Raw genomic sequence first — 19,915 nt, forward strand, 5'->3', positions numbered from 1 at the left:
GTGAAATAATTGAACCCTTTAAAGCCAAGTGTGTGTTTTTGTGAGTTTTTGAGACTTCTACATCATCAGCGTGACTTTTTTTTTAACCTCATAAAATCATATAAAGTGCATGACACATTTTTAATGACTACACTGCAAAAATATGGCTTATGTAGCAAATGTGATACAAATTAAAACTCATATATGCAGATTAAAATTTGATATATTTTTTAATATATTGTCTAAAGGTTCAGCAAACACTCCATTATCAAAAAATTAAAGTGTGATTTTATAGTTCAGGTTTTAAAGGGTTAAGAACAATTAAGTATTATAGGCATTAATATATAAATTGGATCAAATGCAGGTAGACTCAGCCCATATTTGATTTGTTTTTGTTTTTTGTTCTTCTTTAGCTGATCTTAGACCTGTACACACTCAGGGCTGCAGCCGAAAAAATAAAAACTAAAGCCGTCTTATGCAAATTTGGAGATTATTTAATGGAATAGCAGATTATAATCAGACTCCCCTATGTCTTAACAAATGGACCTCCAGGGCAAAGTACACTGGATTTACAGAATTCCTGGACTTCCAGGAACAATTCTGAGATGTTCTCTGGGGTTTTCATATAACTCGAGAAACTTAAATAGGTTAAAAAAATATGGTGTTGTGTTTTAGTTTCATGTGTGGTATGTGGTAAATATAAGAGATAAATGTAATAATGCTATGAAATAACATGCGTGTCTTAGAAACCAAATATCTTAAATAGAAACTGCAGCTATAATCTCTATACCTCATAAAATGTTTGGTAAAGATCCAGAACGCACACTGAAGCTGAAGTTCAGAGGATAGAGCAGATCATCTACCAGTTGGAAGGTTGGTGGTTTAAGCCCTACTCCACCAGTTTGCCCTACAAACGTGTGAATGTTGGACAGAAACCACTAAAGGCTTTTCCCCCAAAAAGTTATATACAGTGGCTTGCAAAAGTATTCGGCCCCCTTGAACTTTTCCACATTTTGTCACATTACAGCCACAAACATGAATCAATTTTATTGGAATTCCACGTGAAAGACCAATACAAAGTGGTGTACACGTGAGAAGTGGAACGAAAATCATACATGATTCCAAACATTTTTTACAAATAAATAACTGAAAAGTGGGGTGTGCGTAATTATTCAGCCCCCTGAGTCAATACTTTGTAGAACCACCTTTTGCTGCAATTACAGCTCCCAGTCTTTTAGGATATGTCTCTACCAGCTTTGCACATCTAGAGACTGAAATCCTTGCCCATTCTTCTTTGCAAAACAGCTCCACAACTGCCCTGTGACGGCCTCAGAGGTTGTCTAAGAGAATATTGGGAGGAACAACACCATGAAGTCCAAAGAACACACCAGACAGGTCAGGGATAAAGTTATTGAGAAATTTAAAGCAGGCTTGGGCTACAAAAAGATTTCCCAAGCCTTGAACATCCCACGGAGCACTGTTCAAGCGATCATTCAGAAATGGAAGGAGTATGGCACAACTGTAAACCTACCAAGACAAGGCCGTCCACCTAAACTCACAGGCCGAACAAGAAGAGCGCTGATCAGAAATGCAGCCAAGAGGCCCATGGTGACTCTGGACGAGCTGCAGAGATCTACAGCTCAGGTGGGGGAATCTGTCCATAGGACAACTATTAGTCGTGCACTGCACAAAGTTGGCCCTTATGGAAGAGTGGCAAGAAGAAAGCCATTGTTAACAGAAAACCATAAGAAGTCCCATTTGCAGTTTGCCACAAGCCATGTGGGGGACACAGCAAACATGTGGAAGAAGGTGCTCTGGTCAGATGAGACCAAAATGGAACTTTTTGGCCAAAATGCAAAACGCTATGTGTGGTGGAAACTAACACTGCACATCACTCTGAACACACCATCCCCACTGTCAAACATGGTGGTGGCAGCATCATGCTCTGGGGGTGCTTCTCTTCAGCAGGGACAGGGAAGCTGGTCAGAGTTGATGGGAAGATGGATGGAGCCAAATACAGGGCAATCTTGGAAGAAAACCTCTTGGAGTCTGCAAAAGACTTGAGACTGGGGCGGAGGTTCACCTTCCAGCAGGACAACGAGCCTAAACATAAAGCCAGGGCAACAATGGAATGGTTTAAAACAAAACATATCCATGTGTTAGAATGGCCCAGTCAAAGTCCAGATCTAAATCCAATCGAGAATCTGTGGCAAGATCTGAAAACTGCTGTTCACAAACGCTGTCCATCTAATCTGACTGAGCTGGAGCTGTTTTGCAAAGAAGAATGGGCAAGGATTTCAGTCTGTAGATGTGCAAAGCTGGTAGAGACATACCCTAAAAGACTGGCAACTGTAATTACAGCAAAAGGTGTTTCTACAAAGTTTTGACTCAGGGGGCTGAATAATTACGCACACCCCACTTTGCAGTTATTTATTTGTAAAAAATGTTTGGAATCATGTATGATTTTCGTTCCACTTCTCACGTGTACACCACTTTGTATTGGTCTTTCACGTGGAATTCCAATAAAATTGATTCATGTTTGTGGCTGTAATGTGACAAAATGTGGAAAAGTTCAAGGGGGCCGAATACTTTTGCAAGCCACTGTAAAGCTCTTTGAGTGCTTGAGTATAAAAAAGTGTAAAAGAACGGGTCCATTTGCCACTTTTCAGATTTTTCATAGAAAAAACATAATGATACAAAACTGAAATTGATTCTGTTTATATTTTTCAAAGACAATTTCTCTCTGAATCTTGTAATGACTACATTAAATGCTGTAAAAATGCATTTCCCAGCCGTCACAAAAGTGATTAAATTACTGCTGTTTCATTGGTAGATTTTTATGTTTTAAATTTTTGTGTGTAGGTTCGTTTGTGAATGACAGCTCGGACTCTTCTGAGAGATGAGGAAACACCCACACAGGAGACTAGCAACATGCACTTTGTGGAGGAGAGGGTGCCATAGTGATGTTTGAGTCTGCATCCTCTACTTTAATTCCTAATCATTCTCCTTTAACCCACAATTAAAATCCGTTCCACTAGAGTCGCATATCCATTTGTACCCTTAGTCTCTCTAACATGCTGCACATCCTTACCAGCTTGATTTCTCTTCCTAGCCAAGTCCTTTTCACCTTGCTTAGATCCGGTCTCACATGCAGCTCATTACAAGCCGTTTCCTATGTCTTTGCTGTACATCTAGCAGTTCTCTTTACTTTCTTTATCTTCATGACTATCTCTCTCCCCCCCACCCACCCTTGTATACTTTCCAGTGTTTCCACATTCCACATCCAGATCTCTGTCCTTTTTCCTCTGTCCAGAGGATACACCAAACACCGCCTTGGCAGTTTCCCTCTGCACTGCAGCTGTACATTCCCAGCCATCTGGTATCTCTTCACTACCATCCAAAGCCTGTTGAATTTGAGTACATATTTGACTATTTTTTAAATTTAATTAAAATAAATTGAATTTATCAATGGATTAATACATTTTGAAATATTTATTTGTAACTACTGTTTTTACAGTCCATTAATTTATCACAACATTAATTCCTTTAATAATAAAAAAAATCATGTGTAAATGAAGGTACTAATGAATATTTAATTGCGCAATTAATTATTTATCAATGAAATTGTTTATTTCGATGTGCGCAAGTCTCTCGGTCCTCCATACCTAGAGGGCGATATCTCAACAGCGCCAGGTTGACGAATCCCCAAAAAGTCTCGCCGAGTCAAGTTGTCGCGATAACTGGTTGGAGTCGGATTCAAATTGTGGCGCTTTGACTGATCGTTAACAAGGTATATTTAATCCTTGTTTTTGTTATTGTCAGTTTATCTATCTTATAGGCACTTCGTCAGTAGAAGAACTGCCCATAGTAGAGTTGTTGCTGCTAATTAAAAGAAAATATCATTAGCACTTTCTTACAAAATAAACGAGAACACGGTATAGACGTTAGCATAAACGGTTGCATTTATTTAAGCCTTTTTTGATTACTTTTGTGTGTCACTTTTTAAATACATGCATTGTTTCTGAGTTGGACAGTGGAGTATAAAAAAAACTCAAAACCTATATTATATAATAGTAGGATCCCAGCTTTACAGCAACAAACCTGTGTTACACTGACAAACAGGTTAGGAACTTGTGTGGCTTCCAGTTAGTCCCACTGATCTGTGAGCTCTCAGATTTCAAAAGCTGCATCTGTCTGCATCAGACAGATGCATCAGGCTCTAAGTGACAGTAATATATAAGAAATATATATATATATATATATATATATATATATATATATATATATTACCTTTCAGACACATTGTGAGTCCTTACTAAGATATTATGACAGTGCAGGTTGTTGAATTTTGTTTAATGATCCCATGATACTGGTTACTGCTGGACTGGATCAGCTGGTTGTTGTGTTTGTGGCATTTTTTAATGTGTGTTGTCAACATGGCAGTTGCAGAGTGTCCGTGGACACTTGTTATTAAGACAATAAAAGAACGGTGACACCAAGCAGATCCAGTCTCATAGTACAGTCATCGTGAGGACCTGGAAATCCATTCGTTCTAAGACCGTGCATGCTGTCACTTAGCATTTGGCATCAGATGTTAAACTGTTGAGCTCCTGGGCTTTTTCAGAGTGGAGCACACAACAGATTTTAACACACATTTCTGTGTCCTTCCCTTTCCAGATGGCAGCAGAAGAGGAGATCAAGGTACTGAGGATCCAGCTCAGAGAGAAGGAGGAGCAGGTTCATCAGGCTGCTCAAGCTGGCCTGGATCTCCTCAACCAGCAGGTGGAGCTGCAGAACCGACTGGATGAACAAAGAGTAGAGATGACCAACGCCCTTGAGGTCCGCTCTTATACAAATAAAGAGAAAGAGCTCCAGTAAACTGCCATGAGCCCAATACAAAAGTCATTGTTTTCCTAAGTTTCCCGCCCTGTTGGTCATCCAAACTAACTTCATCATTGTTTCAGACTTCTCCACCTATCTTTGTCTGATGTGTGTGCCACAGGCTCTCGAGCAAGACAAGTACTCGTTGCAGAAGGAGTTGCAGCTGAAAACTCGGATGCTGGAATCACTGCAGTCGGACTTTGACTGTGTGAAGAATCAGCAGAAACGGCACCTTCAAGAACAACAAGAACATCTGGAGAGGGCTCATAGCATGGCACTCAGTGAGCTTCACAACAAGGTACAACAGCACGTGGTCTCATCTGGTTTGAGGCCTGTACTAATGAGTGAAATTAGGGATAGGGAGCTATGCTAAATGTGTACTATGTGTATCTATGTGAGTTATGAGGTTAAATGCATTATGGTATCTTACACCAGTAAAAGCCCCGATTCTTGAGTGGCTGTTAGAGCAGTAAAGTAAGATACTTGTTGAGGTATACCACGCTGTTACTGCCTTCAGAACTGCCTTAATTCTTTGTGGGGCTGGAAACATGATTCAGAGAATCTGGTCCATATTGAAATGATGGAGTTACACAGTTGCTGCAGATTTGTTGGCTGTACATACATGATGCAAATTTCCCATTCCACCACATCTCCAAGGTGCTCTGAGTATGAGTACAGTGATTGTTCTGCTGTAGAAACCAGTTTGACATGAATTGAGCTTTGCATTGTGCTGTGCATTACACTGCTGGAAGCAGCCATAGAGACACTGTGGTCATAAAGGGTCATGGTCAGCAACAATACTCAGATATGCTGCAGGATTCAAACGATGCTCAGGTAGTGCTAATGGGCTCAGAGTGTACCAAGAAAATATCCCTCACAACCTAACTGGTACACAGCAGGATGGATCCACGCTGTCATGTTGTTTTCCAACCTGTGATTGTGGTTTTTGCTGTCTCAGATCCTGAGGTTGCAGTCTTCTCTAGAAGAGTCACAGCTGAATGAAAAACAGCTGAAACACAAGCTGGAAATGCAGACCGAGACGCTGAATAACAAGATGGAGGAGCTCCGAGCTCTAAATGAACACACACAGAGTTCCATGACGTCGGAGATGATAGAGGTGCAGATGAAGATCACAGAGCTGGAGAACGTTAAAGTGAGTGACTTACAAAGGAAGGTTCTACAGACGGCTCATTCTCACAGTGACAGTGTGATAATAGAGACCATCCAGAGCTGAGCTGCTATGTTAAGCTGTTCACAGAAAGGCTTGTGGATTTGACAAGCTGCTTAGTTTTTCCAGATGTTTTTGGTCCTTTGAGCACCACAAAGCATGTACCATCCATGTCAACCAAACAGGTCAACTAACACGAGAAGTACCTAGATGAATAACAATCATTAATGGCATGAGAAGAAGAGGTGTTCTGAAGTGGGTGTTGAATCAGCATGTGGTGTAATCTGTTTTGGTCTGCCAGGTGGAGCTGGAGCAGGCACTGCAGGAATCACAGTACAAGGAGCAGCAGCTGGAACTGAGCAACAGCAGCCTGCAGCGGCAGCTGGAGCGAATCACAGAAGAGAAGGAGGAAAGGGAGAAAGAAGCGGTGTCCTGGTTCAATGCACTAGAGGTAAACATGTTACAGTCTGCTGTTCTCTGTATTGTGCAGTCACACGAGGGGTGACCTGGAAATGCCTGGAAAATTCTTAAATAAGCACTTTCACTAATCTCAAAATAGATTAACAATATAATAATCTAAAAATATTAATGAAACGATTGAAATTAGGCAAGTAGGAGATGATATTGTGCGTTTGATGTGCTCTGATGAAGCTCGTACTTGCTGCTTGGTTGGTTGTCTCTGACTCTGCTGCAGTCACGTCCTGTGATAGTCTAATCAGGGCAAAGTTGATAATACAATCCAATTTTGAAATCTTAGAGAAGCGTGTTTAGTTTCACACAGTAAGCTGTGCATTAACCACATCATTAAGCATTTCCAGAGCAAAAGAGTGGTCGCTTCAGTCTTTGTCTTTGTCTCTCTGTAATGACAGAAATCTCGTGAGGCCAACAGGGATCTGCAGATCGAGTTGGATCAGGTTCTTCAGCAGGCCCAGGATCCAAACAGCAAAGGGAACTCACTGTTTGCTGAGGTGTGTCACACTTTCCTTTGACAGCAGGTCTCTCTGTAAGTCCAGAGTTGTGCTCCTGAGAACTCGATCTTGAATCGAACCTGAAACCTCAGTAAATGGTTCCATGTTGTGTTGCAGCTGGAGGATAAGCGGGCTGAGATGGAGAGGCAGCTCATCAGTATGAAGGTCCAGTATCAGTCGCTGCAGAAAACACACGCCTTTAGCAAACAGCAGATGCAGCGCTTGAAGGTAGCGTGCGATAGCTCATCTGGTCGGTTGCCGTTTTGTAACTGGTTGATGGTTGGCTGACAGGATGGATGTGCGTGTTTGGTGCAGGTGCAGATAGCCACTCTGATGCAGCTGCAGGGCTCCAGGGCTGACCCTGCTCAGCTGGAGAGACTGCAGTCCATGCTGTCGGAGAAAAATGGAGAGATCCAGTGTCTGATGACTAAACTGCAGCGACTGGAGAAGGTGGAGGTGAGAACTTAACAGCCAGTGCAGTTTGTAGAACGACTTCACGTTCAGAAAGTGTGTGTGCTCGTGCAAGAGTAACACCTGCCCTGTTCCACAGACAATTACACAAAATGCTTTTAAAGAAGATTTACTTCACATGTTACTCCTACTTACTGGAAAACTTTCCCAGCATACGACTGAGAGGCTGTAGCATAACATTTATAAATTAGAGCTGGATGTTAACAAGTCCAAAATCTACAGAAAACTACAGTCTCAGATAGAGCTGTGTTTCTAACAAATGGGATGTTCCTGCTTTAACAGGAGCTCAACTAGGCCTCTCGCATAACATGAACTTGTGCTGTTTTACTTATGAGATAAAATGCTCCACCCTGCTCTCCTAATTCGGGCACATAGTCACATGTCGTCTTTCCCGTGTGTAGATGTTGTTGAAGTCTCAGCCAGCTAATCCGGCTCCAGCCGATGATGGAGATGGCCAGGATGAAACATACTACACCGACCTGCTCAAAATGAAGCTCAGCAACACTGTGTGAGTTTGGCTGTTTTCTGGCCTTTTGCTTGACCATCTACAGGTTGCCTAGAAATATAATGATCTGAAGTTTGGACATAGATAATGAGTACTGTGAAATTTCAGCTTCATGTATTTAATATTTTTCAGTATATGTTTTGGAAAAGTATAAAAGAATGAAATTGTCAGTTGGCCTTTCTTGCCATCAAGAGTCTGGATCCATATTTTGGGACAGATGCATCCATAAATGTCTGATTATTGGCTCGTTAGAACAGCATAAAGTCTTGGTTCACTTTCATGATAAATGGACTGATGCTCATACAGTGATTATTCTGCTCTACTTGAACACTGAAAGTGCTTTAAAGAAAGGTCAGTGAAACAATGTTAAACAATTTATCTTTAATTTGAGATATTCAGGTTGACACAATGAGAAAGCGTGAAAAACATGTTGGAAATTGGTTGATGTAGCGTTAAAAAACAAAACAAAAAAGACAACAGGTTGGATCGATGGGAAAAATACATTACAGGTAAATTTATGTGAAGAAGCCAGTGCTTTGAGCCCCATTCATCTGGAGACAACTTGAAGTCATGCTCCGTCACCTTATAGACGGTAATGCAGTGGTTCCCAAACTTTTTTTGCTGGGCCCCCCTTTGTTTACAAGAAAAATGTTCGCGCCCCCCCATGCGCACGCACACGCACAAACACATCCTCCAACCACACACACCCATATTTTGCTCCATTGCGGTTTATTTCACACGTCAAACATTTAGTAAAAAATTAAGCAAATACAAGTAATCTGCAATAAATTACAGGTAGTAATAAAATAAACTACTAACTCTTTCACGCTGCGTCCGCACCTACATGGGTATTTTTGGAAACGCAGCTGTTTCGTCCACACGTAAACGACGTTTCGAATCACCGAAAACGGAGATTATTTAAAACTCCTTTTTTGCGTCTACGCGTGGACGAGGAATACAGAGTTAATCACGCAACGTCAAAGGTATGTGCCTTTTTCCACGTCACGCTGTGCGCCACGTTATTGTTTACATGAGATGAATTGCAGAATGGCAGATAGAGACACAATACTGTTAATCTGACTGTCTGCAGGTTTTACAGGCTTACATATACACAGTTACTGTCCTTCTATTTAGAAAGGCAGAGGCGTCACGGTGTGATTATTTTACATGTAGTTGTTTTTTCCTGTGTAATAATATTCAACATTGCTATCAATACATTTTTCACAAAATGTCTCTCTGTGCAAAATGGGTTTAAAAACATAAACAGCTGTGGGATACTGTTTGTCCGTGATTTGGAGAGCCCAGCTCTGCTCCCGACGCAGGGAAAACCAATTCTGCAGGGAGACCTACCTCAGCACTTGTGCAGGTGAAGCCAAAGGGAAGATATGCTTCACCATATTTTCTAGTCTTTGGCTTGGAATGAAGTTCGTTTGGAAACATATTCAGCTACGCTTCATCTCCTGCTTTGCGTTTCTGTGGCCGCCCCGTGCTAGCAGTGTCCAAGCGTTTTGTTTCCCCCCCTCTTTCATGCCGCGCCCCCCCTGCAATGGCTCTAAGGGCCCCACACTTTGGGAAGGTCTGGCTTAATGTAACGGTGTTGTTGGACTTGGATGAAAGTGGGAAAACGGCCACAGTAATTAGGTTCAGACATTAGAATAGAAGTAGAATCTCTGTGCGGTTAAAGAAACCATTGCAGAACAAAAAAGTTTTTATCCATTTATAACGGATTTGTCTGTCTTTCCATCTTTATGCAGGACGTCTGGGTCAGGTGGTTGGTTTTCTTGGTTTCATGAATCAGTGTTTGTAATTCTAAAACGCATATATTTGTCTACACTGGGAAGATTTGATATTTTCAGGATAAAAAATAAACTGTTACTGTAACAAAGAAGGTTAGGCTTCAGTTATTTCATCTACATATTTAACTTTGGCTTCAAATAGGGTGTGTGTGTGTGTTTGTTTCTTAGTAAGGATGCAGAGCGTCTGGGAGATGAGCTTTCTCTTCAGAGGATGAAGTCTTTGTCAGAGAGTCAGAGAGCTCTGGAGCTGGAGAGGAAACTCTTCACATCTGAGCGGTTGCTCAAACAGGTAACAGACTGCTCTGCCAGCAGCACTTCCCTGTGTTAGTATCTTACAAGTGCAGTTTAAAACATTTGCAGTCTTCTGTTCCATTATGGTCACTGATGACAGAATCCCTCATTCCACACTTATGTAATTGTGCTGGCACCTTTGTGGCTCCTATTGCGCTACAAAGCAGATGGAAGCACAAGAGGTAGTGTTTTACCTCTAGGTAGTGTTTTCTGTGGAAATCTTAAGTAATCATAAAATTTCTTCTAAAACAGTAACAATACTAAAATAACTTCATAGTTTTACAGTAATCGTGTAGCTCTAGTTGGTATATGTACTTGGTTTGTTTCTTCTACTGAGCTGTAAATTTTAGCCCCCATGATGGGATTTTTATAAGGAAATGTTCTCCTTTGTTAATATTCAACATTTTCATTTTGAGGCTAAAATACAGAGAACAGGATGTGGACTATTGTATCTGCTGTGATCTTATATTTGCTATTTGATTGGATATTTCCATTTTCTGCTGCAGGCTCAGAGTGACAAGATCAAGTTACAGTTGCGAGTAGAGGAGCTCCAACACAAATATGAGCCAAAAGGTATGTAGCATAGTGCGCCCGCTCTGTACACATCATGCGCCGGGGTTGTTGCAGCTCTGTAAGTCTGCTGTCACCTGCCAGAGGCAAAGAAGAATCTCATCCAGAAGAGAAAGAAAGAGAAACTTCCTGTTGACATCACACCCTCCGTGGAGGAGGCACCGCTGGACCGGACCAAGGAGGCCGTTGCTGTGGTGACAGATACAGCTGATTCTAAGACTGCGGACCCCGAGGCTGACATGCATCCTCCACTGAGCTCCTCAGCAGGTGTGGAGTCACAGTACCATTACAGCAGCTCACTGCAGCGAGGACAAAGCACTAAATAATTGTACCACCGTTTACTGTTGCAGTTTCAGAGGCTGAGCCACGGCCTGCAAAGTGTGTGAAGATCAGTGAAAACGAAGCTAGTGTAATTCCCAACCCCAGGTATGTACTAACAGCAGGGATCTGTACGACCAACTAAGTTCTTGGGATTTTAGCGTTGGCTTTAACCCTGGCCTTGCAGAGACGCCAAGGTAGTTTACTTCTTACTTGGTTTACATGACTGTACATAAATTTCTGTCCACAAGTTGGAGCTAAGGCATAAATACAGGTGATTTTTCTGTTTAGGGGATTATTAGTAACATTTTATCTGTATTTGTTAAACTGGAAGGATTTCATGAGTTTTAATCTTTGGTTTTGAAAAGTTGAGGCATTGTTCTCTGTAATATCTATGCTCCTTGTGATGATGATAATGGGCGTGATTTTGATTGGCTGTTTGATTCTAGTCCACAGTGTAATATTTGCTTTTTAGTGCTGAGTGGAAAATTTAATGTTTCTTGGTTGTGTTTTGTTTTGTTTTTTCAGTGGAATTTGTAGTCATTGAATAAATCAGTTGTTTGTAGGTGTTATTGGAAACACTGATAGTTGGTATAGGAGAGAATGTTTGTCTCCAGTGTTGCAATTTGGCCAATAAAAAAAGGCCTTCAATAGCAGAGCATGACTTTTGTCATCCACCCTTCACCCCCAACTGCTCATGGCAGATGGCCCCGCCCCTCCCTGAGCCTGGTTCTGATGGAGGTTTCTTCCTGTTAAAAGGGAGTTTTTCCTTCCCACTGTCACCAAAGTGCTTGTTCATAGGGGGTCATATGATTGTTGGGGTTCCTCTGTTTTCTCTGTTGTCTTTACCTTACAATCTAAAGCACTGTGAGGCAACTGTTGTGATTTGGCGCTATATAAATAAATGTTTAGTGTTGGGAGGGAAGAATTTTGAGCTGTCCAAGCTCAGGCATCCTTAAAGAGTTACTGCGAAGTTGGTTTATTCTAATTTGTTACATAGTGGGTCTAGTAACTAATAATAAAGCATCAGGCCTGATTTGTTTTGTTTTTTTGCTGTGAATTGTTGTGTTACTTTAATTTTATGGTTTTGTCATATTGCTCAAAGAAAATTGCAAATATGTCAAAGTGTTTAGTGTTCTTCTGAATCAATGAAAGAATGAATGACTTGCCAAAACCATATTTGAAGCTAAGTGCTGAAGAGAAAGGTCCTTTTTACTTTGTCAAATGCTTTTTCTTCTAATGACACTAATAAGCTTGTTTAAAAATAAATAGTCTCAGCGCAACTTTAGTCCTGTTTTGGCACATAGTTTTGTTGACTAAGTACAGATGAAAACTGTAAGATCAGGAGCCGAATGAGCAGTAACTGAATTGCATTTTTTTGGTTGTTCTCAGTTCTCCTTCAGCTGACTGTAAGGAGAGAGTGATGGAGGAGAAACGGCAGCAGAATAAACGAGAGGAGAGGAGAAAGAAACAGAAAGCAGTGGAGATGATCCACGTCAGTTCTAACAGCAGCATGGAGAACCAGTGCGCTCAGCAGTAGGACTCATCAGGCCTGGACTACACACTGTCACATGTGGACATGTATATGATGCTGCTGTCATTTCTAATAGTCTTTAAAAAAAAACTTCTGTTCTTATAAATAACATATTTGTTCTACAATTGTACCCACACATTTAAATCTATTAAAATGTTTCCAACATCCTGTATATTCATTTTTCAATTCTTTCTTGTTACATTCGGTGATATGCAACATATATCGTTAAAATACATCAAGTGCAGTAAGTATACATATGTTTCATATAAATATACTCTATAACTTTCTTATTTTCTTTAGCCCACATAATTAAACATTTCAGTTACATAAAATCAAAATTCACAAGTTTTATGTACTGTATACTGTATAATAAATATGTATAAAATATGCCACCTCTGACAACAGCTGCTGTATCCCGTTTATTTGAATATATAACACACTACACCAGCAGGTGGCAGCAGCGGGAGGTTTGTGTACTGTGTCGCAGCTCAAAGAAGAGAAGCTGTACGTGGACCAATGAGAATCGATAGAAAAGTAGCAGAAGCTTTCGGATGTCTGCGGGAAGCCGGGAACTGTCAGTGCTGGGCTCAGAACAGGTGAAGGCAATAGCATCGCTTCAGTTTCACTGCTGCTTTCGTGTCGCTGGGACTGGTGAGTGTGTTTGCTAACCTAAACGCTGTCGCCATCATGGAGCAGTCCTTGGTCGCAGCTTTTCTGGTTCCTCGGGATTTGGGAACTCTTAGCTGTCAGCTGTTATGGCGTTACTTACGTGCTCATTGTGTCGCCTAGATATGCAAACATGTGTAGAGCTATCATTGTGTTACTTTTTTGGTAGCCAATCTCTAAAGACGCTCATGCACAGCCCGGTGAGTCACGCCAGACTCCATTCAACATCTTGACTTTTTAAATCAACATATTTCTCAAAGCAGATTATCACCAGAGACTGAACAAAAAGTAGTTTATTCCCATTTTTTGGTTAAAACATGAGATTAGTGAATGGAGTTTTGCCTAGGGCTGGAGAACAGCAATAATGACCAGTGGTGTAGTGGTTAACCCCCCTCGTAAAGCTCAGGAAGCACCTGAAGGTAGCTAATTCTGACATGCCATGCTCTGTGTTCCAGTCACCATGAAGCTGATACCCTTTCATGTCGGGGGAACCTCCTTCATCCTGGCCGTCCTCTTGGTGCTGCATTACTGTCACATAGCCAGCATTCTTGGCCACAAGGTAGGTTAAACCTTTTGCTGTGATAAGGTGTTTAAAGCTCTCAGATGTTCGAGAGCATGTCATTTAGTTTCGCTGCACCTGTGATAAGATGGATTTGGCAGCAGTGATGGGTGGGAAAGAGCTGCTGATCAAAGCCTGGCTGTAGGCAAACTGAAGACTCATGAGAATATCCACATGTGTTTCAGCTGCAGCTGGGACTTGGCTGGAATTAGTGGTGTGATAAAAGCTGTTACCTTTTAACTGAGGTAACTCTCACTGGTAACAAAGGAAGACATCAGTGTTTTTATGGCAGTACACCATAAATGACAATATCTTGTACTGGGACTCATGCAAAGAATAAAAATTAAGGGCTGCAAATCAGCAGAATTGGTCTCCTTGTTTTACATGCTAAAAGCGATAATGCCTTTTGTTCTGTGCACTGTCACTTCTCAGTGCTTGTATGCTGATGTAAGAGCTATGAAGTAAAAATAAAAAACAGTAGCAATTTAATAATTAAGCCCCATCAGAAATGACATCTGAGTTTGAATGAAACCCAAAGAAAGGTGTTTGTCATTAAACCAGGGAGGTGCCTAATTTTCTTCCCATCCTGTTTCTCTTTGTGCAGTCTGGAGGAGATTTAATCGTGGTGGAAAACACAGAACATGAGACTGTAAACGGTGAAGAGGAAGATGTGGCAGTAGATGATGTGGAAGATGATGAAGGAGATTTAGACGTTGTCCAGCCCAGTGAGCAGTGGCAGACACTTAAACCAGGTAATGCCCTCAGTTTTTTCCTTTACCCGGCTTTTTCTCTGGTTCTGAATAATGACAATCAGTCCTAAGATAAATACAACTTTGTGTATGATCTAATGCTTCAGATGAGGATAGACCAAATATAGATGAAGCCTCCATATGGAATTTATTTGATTCTCCTGTCATGTAACCTCACAATAGGAGGTTGTTTAATTTTCTCTATGGAAAATCATCATTTTAGTATTTTAGTATCTATGAAGTTTAACCGTACCAACACAGTTATTGTGATAGCCAATATTTTGTTAAATAACCATTATTGATGCAACAATCAACAGTTACCCATGTTGCAGTTCCTTTGGTGGCCACTTTGGCTCCAGAAGGGAGTGAGTCCCAGTAACTGTAGCAATCTCCATGTTAATAAGGCCAACGAAACAGATGTTTAGTCTCTTACAAGCTAGTAACAAAGTGTTGTCTGGTTCACCCTTAAACCTAGCTGGTGTTTTTTCTGCTTGAATGATTCGGTGTTAAGTGGCTTAACAAACCAAAAGGTACAAAGTCTAGAGTGAAAAGAAGTGAAAAAGCAGCCAGTGTACAAAGAGGCTTTGAAAGACTTTCAGAAAGCAGAAAATCTAAATGTAGCAAAATCTAGCATGAAGGGTGGTTCAAAACATTTTCAGAGTACTTCATTATAATGTATATACTATAAGTATATAGTATGCTGCACATACTAAAGGCCTTTATGTGGGACCTTATATCACATATACACAGCCATTAGCAGAACAAAAATGGTCTCTCCATTTTTGCCTCAGCAAATCACTGATGGCTGTAATGCTGTCTGATTGTACAGCCAGACTCACTGTAGTCCAGAAAACTTACATGCCCACCATGACCCAGCTGACTCAAACACCATCAGTTTGTATTTGCATCCATCCATTTTCTGCTGCTTCTGGGTTGCAGCAATCTGGGAGCTCATGAGTTTCATAATTAATATTCAGTAGTTGTATAATTATTTTGAGCAACTCTGTCTGTGCACACACAGGTCAGGCAGTGCCACAAGGTTCTCATGTGAGGCTGAATCTGCAAACAGGTGAGAGGGAGGTCAGACTGGGAGAAGAGCAGCTGAAATATTGGACAGAGGAGCACAGGTGGGGGTCCAGGCTAAAACCTCAGTCTGCAGACAGTAGTTTATTTCTCTCCCTTTAATACTTCTTCCAGCAAAGTGCACCCAGTAGGGGGCAGTAGTAGTAAAAGATAAAATGGCTTTGCAGTAAAAGTGTACATTTGCAGGGAGGAAGAAGAGCTCCGGTCTTCCTTTAATCCCGATGAGCTGAAACGAGCCATGAAGAAGATAAAAGAGGACTGGAAGCTTGCAAGCAAGGACACAGAGCAGAAGGTAGCAGCACAAATGCCACTGTTGAACTTAAGTCTGATTACGTGCTGGCAGCAGAAGCTTTAAGTGTGCCCACATATGAGACTTTACTGTGTCTCCACTGCTCGCTGTGCGCTTCTAGGACTCTGTGGCTTCTAAGTTTCGCACAATGGAGGAGTTGAAGAAAGACATGGCTCAGCTGGACCTGCTGCTGGAGACGGATGTTCAGGTACATCAGTGTTCTTGGATCTCATGTATGATTGTGACGTGACTTTGAGTGAGCTGTTACTGTGAAACGTTTGTGCTTCAGTCAAATGAAGTTTCTTGCATGTGTAGATAATGAGGCGTCTGCTGGAGCAGTTCAACAGCAGCAACTCAACTACCGAACAAAGACTGAGCATCCTGACGGAGCTCGAATATCTGGTGCATCAGGTAATGCACACACACAGGATGATGTTTCACACTATGTTGAATTTTCCCGTCTCTAATCTTGCATGCATGCTTGTATGTGTGCTAGGTGGATAATGCTCAGACTCTGTGCTCCATGGGGGGCCTCCAGTTCATTTTAGAAGGTCTGAACAGCTCTGACTTCAGATTACAGGAAAGCTCTGCTTTTGTCCTGGGCTCTGCATTAGCCAGGTATGATATTTAGACTTGATTAAGCTTGATTAGTCTGAGCTAGATGTTCCAGATATGCAGATATGTCACTTCTTGCTGTACAGTGGTGTCTATGATCACATCAGGCTTCTGTAGCTGTTTAAAATCAAAACAGGTGGTTTTACTTTTGAAATTTTAAATACATTTTTGACTTTTCTCTACAAATTGTGCACAACATTGTTTTTTTTCTTGTTTCCTATGTGACTGAATTGTATTGCAGTAACCCTGATTGTAATGACACTCCAACAGTGCTGCAGCTTATCAGATGAAATCATATAATGCCACAGAACACTGGCTGCACAACATGTGGTACATCATGGTTTTGGGTTCTTTTTGGAAATAAACCAAATTTGAATTTTTGAAAGCCAAGCAGCAACTTCCAGGCTTAGAAAAGTGCCAAATAATAGTCAAATAAATAGTTGAATACGAGACTTTCTGTCTTGAAAGTCTCAAATCTCTTCTGAGCAAAACACTTGAGTTGAAAGCAAACATGGCTGTCAGCTTTGTCACACTTTGTGTGTGTCCTACAGTAATCCAGCAGTTCAAGTTGAAGCCGTGGAGAATGGCGCTCTGCAGACACTGTTAACCACGCTGGCCACTGCTCAGCAAGTCAGAGTCAAAAAAAAGGTAAGCACACCCACACAGCTTACAGTTTATATTCAGAAAGTTGGAGACAACACGTTGCACAGAGAACTTGACAAAAGAAGGCAACTGGACTTGTTTAGGTTTGTGAAGATGATTCACCTCTCATCTAGGAAGCTCTCAAGACTACCATGACTTGTAAGAATGAGAACCTCCACAGACACACACAACTGAAGTGTGTGTGTGTCTGTGTGTGTGTGTGTGTGTGTGTGTGTGTGTTCTGTGTTCTGTTTAGGTTCTATTTGCAGTGGCTTCCCTCTTGCGTCACTTCCCCTATGCACAGCGTCACTTCCTGACACATGGGGGTCTGCAGGTCCTGTCAGAGCTGTTCAGGACTGACAACAGTGGAATTCTGCGTACACGCATCGTCACCATGTTATATGATATGATTACTGAGAAGGTACAGTAAACGTACGCTCCTGCTCCTAGATTCCAAGCCCAGTGCAGTACACCTCTTCAAATACAAGGTCTAAATGATCTGAATAATTAAAGGTGGTATTAGTAGAAGGTTGGGACTTTAAGAGTTCTAGTGCCCAGCTTGTGGGATCATTCTCATGATCTCTTCTCTCCTCTTCCAGGAGCTGATTTTCCAGGGAGGTCTGGACCCAGTACTGGACGCGTCTCATGATGAGCGGCGGCGTCAGTACTCTAAAGTGTCTTTGCAGGAGGAGCTGTTGGAGAAGGGCTGGTGCACTCTGGTCCCACAGCTCCTGGAGTCTTCAGAGAATGACTACAGAGAGAAGGTGGGTGGTTTCATCTATTTTACATTAATAGTATAACAACTATTTAAAAGAGCTCGCCCTAAGAGTCGGTGCTGTGTTTTTACAGGCTCTCCAGGCTTTGTTGGCAATGGCTCCAGTGTGTTTGGATCAGTACCGCTCAGATGGCTCTCTGCAGGCTTCTCTTCACTCTCTGAAGCAAGAGTACCAGGAAATGATCCAGTCAGAAATAATTCTAGGAGAAGAGAACAGCTACTTTGAGGAGATTGTAGAACTCATAGATGCACTGCAATTCGAAATGAAATGATCAGAGGACAGCACTTTGACATTTCATGTGAACACGGCATTCATTGAGGAGCTGGCACTTTTACTCTGTTGGGGTGAGACAGTCAATCGCAGAGCAGTGGACAAAGAGCACCACAAGGAACACAATTTTGAGGACATAACGAGTGAACTGGCCCTGAGGAAGACAGATCTGCGATTAGTCAGCATGAACACAACCAACAAATACTTCATGTGTTGCCTAAAAATGTTCTCCACACTTCTGAAGCTGTTCGTATGGCCTCTCTGAGAGGTCACATCGAGAATGTTTTTGTGGACGATTTTACCATCAATAACGTTGCTTTTCTTCTAATCACTGTGGTGAATGGGTAGGGTGGTGTAGTCCAGGTATGTGTTCCAGATGCTATAGATGATGTGCACATACTGACTGCACCCACACCGCTAATCCCAAAGAACAGTGATCCGTGTTGCTGTATGAATTCTCTTCTGGTTGCCGTCACAAGTGAATGTGTAACAGTAGGAATTGATTCACAGTGACGGTGGCATGGTGATGGCCATGTAGTCCCGCTGCACGTTTGATAGGAAGCAAGAGTTGGGTCATGTGCTTTGAAGCATCTTCACTTTGCCACAATGTAACTGGCTTCACTTACTCTAACATTAGACATCAGGTTAGGTTAAGTGCGCGTGTTATGGGTGTTATTAAGTCAGAGTTTCATGCAGAAGGCAGCGTTGGCAACGTCTGACTGATCACAGACCCTGGATATGTTTACTGGCAGCAGAGCGACGCATTTTATGAAGACCGTCAAGAAACGCAACAGCTGCAGCCACAGCTGAAGTATCTGAATGTGGAATAGAGTGCTATACATTACAGTATTAAACAACAGTGTATGATTGCATGTTTAAGGTTAACCCTTAAGTTGCTGTGCTTAGCCCCAGATCCCCTTCTGTATGCCTCATGAAAACCAGCTCTTTGAGTTTTCTTTGGAAACGTGAGGGGACTGATAAGTATGTAAAGTTGAAAATGAAATTGTAAAAATTTATTTTCAAAATAGGTTTTTGTGTTACTTGAGTACATGCTAAAGTGAAAATGCGTTAGTCCAAATTCCATTTTCAAACAGACTTTGTGACTACATGGGAATGTAAAAACTGTTTGACATTTAATTTTAAAGTCATGCCACTCTGTACGGTGGACAGTGTAAATGATACTGTAACACGAACGAGTGTTGTTGGTGACAGACACCTGGCAAAGCATTGTCTGCTTTGCCAGGTGTAGCAGTCCACTTCCAGCTCCTCTCTCTCCTCTAGGTCCCGATCTGAACCCACTGCACCACCCTTTCCCTGCAGCAGAGCCACAGACCACACCCCACCACAATTACTGTTTATGTAACTTAGGCAACCTGACTTTCCATGTTCAAAACCAATATTCACATCCAATGGAAACACGATTTTCATCAGTTTTAAAATAAAAAAACAGGATTGTATTTGAAATTTTATTTTCTAAGACTAATATGTTCTGCTCTATAGGTTACAGGAAATTTAAGCGTTATAGTCTGGTAATACTGCAACTAACAAGAATGTGCTGCAAGTTGCAGTCAGATTTGGATAGATTTAGCTCTTTTGGGGGTGTGGTTGATTTTGTAGTAATATTTTCACTCTGGACTGATAACTTCAAAATATTCATGTGCTTATTTATTTGAAAAGGATGGTGTTCTGTTGATGTATGTTCAAGAAAATAACTTATAACCCCACAATTTAAAAAAAAAAAAAAAAAAAAAAAAAAGTGTTTCCAGACAAAAATGTTCATTAAAC

At 41.4% G+C, this 19,915-nt stretch overlaps 2 protein-coding genes across 3 annotated transcripts; both read left to right on the forward strand.

The window, feature by feature from the left end:
- The first annotated feature begins 3,666 nt into the window (after window positions 1-3,666).
- On the forward strand, window positions 3,667-12,637 carry spdl1 (spindle apparatus coiled-coil protein 1). The gene is made up of 14 exons (XM_063487617.1): window positions 3,667-3,769; window positions 4,657-4,818; window positions 4,982-5,158; window positions 5,819-6,013; window positions 6,330-6,479; window positions 6,898-6,996; window positions 7,114-7,224; window positions 7,312-7,452; window positions 7,869-7,975; window positions 9,937-10,057; window positions 10,566-10,632; window positions 10,714-10,896; window positions 10,980-11,055; window positions 12,340-12,637. Exons 2-14 carry the CDS (start codon window positions 4,657-4,659, stop codon window positions 12,485-12,487), a joined length of 1,737 nt encoding a protein of 578 aa, XP_063343687.1. The 5' UTR covers window positions 3,667-3,769; the 3' UTR covers window positions 12,488-12,637.
- A 361-nt stretch (window positions 12,638-12,998) lies between these two features.
- sil1 (SIL1 nucleotide exchange factor) lies at window positions 12,999-19,895 on the forward strand. 2 transcript variants are annotated; one of them, XM_063498960.1, is made up of 12 exons: window positions 12,999-13,077; window positions 13,603-13,706; window positions 14,311-14,458; window positions 15,477-15,582; window positions 15,725-15,830; window positions 15,949-16,035; window positions 16,143-16,238; window positions 16,324-16,445; window positions 16,994-17,090; window positions 17,341-17,505; window positions 17,684-17,848; window positions 17,934-19,895. In XM_063498960.1, the coding sequence occupies exons 2-12, from the start codon at window positions 13,608-13,610 to the stop codon at window positions 18,129-18,131; spliced, it is 1,389 nt and encodes a 462-aa protein (XP_063355030.1). In that variant the 5' UTR covers window positions 12,999-13,077; window positions 13,603-13,607; the 3' UTR covers window positions 18,132-19,895. The 2 variants fall into 2 exon arrangements, with proteins under 2 accessions (XP_063355030.1, XP_063355021.1); XM_063498951.1 differs by having other exon boundaries at window positions 13,018-13,132.
- The last annotated feature ends 20 nt before the right edge of the window (window positions 19,896-19,915 follow it).

Source organism: Pelmatolapia mariae, linkage group LG2 (assembly GCF_036321145.2).
Source record: "Pelmatolapia mariae isolate MD_Pm_ZW linkage group LG2, Pm_UMD_F_2, whole genome shotgun sequence".
NCBI classification, from domain to species: domain Eukaryota; kingdom Metazoa; phylum Chordata; class Actinopteri; order Cichliformes; family Cichlidae; genus Pelmatolapia; species Pelmatolapia mariae.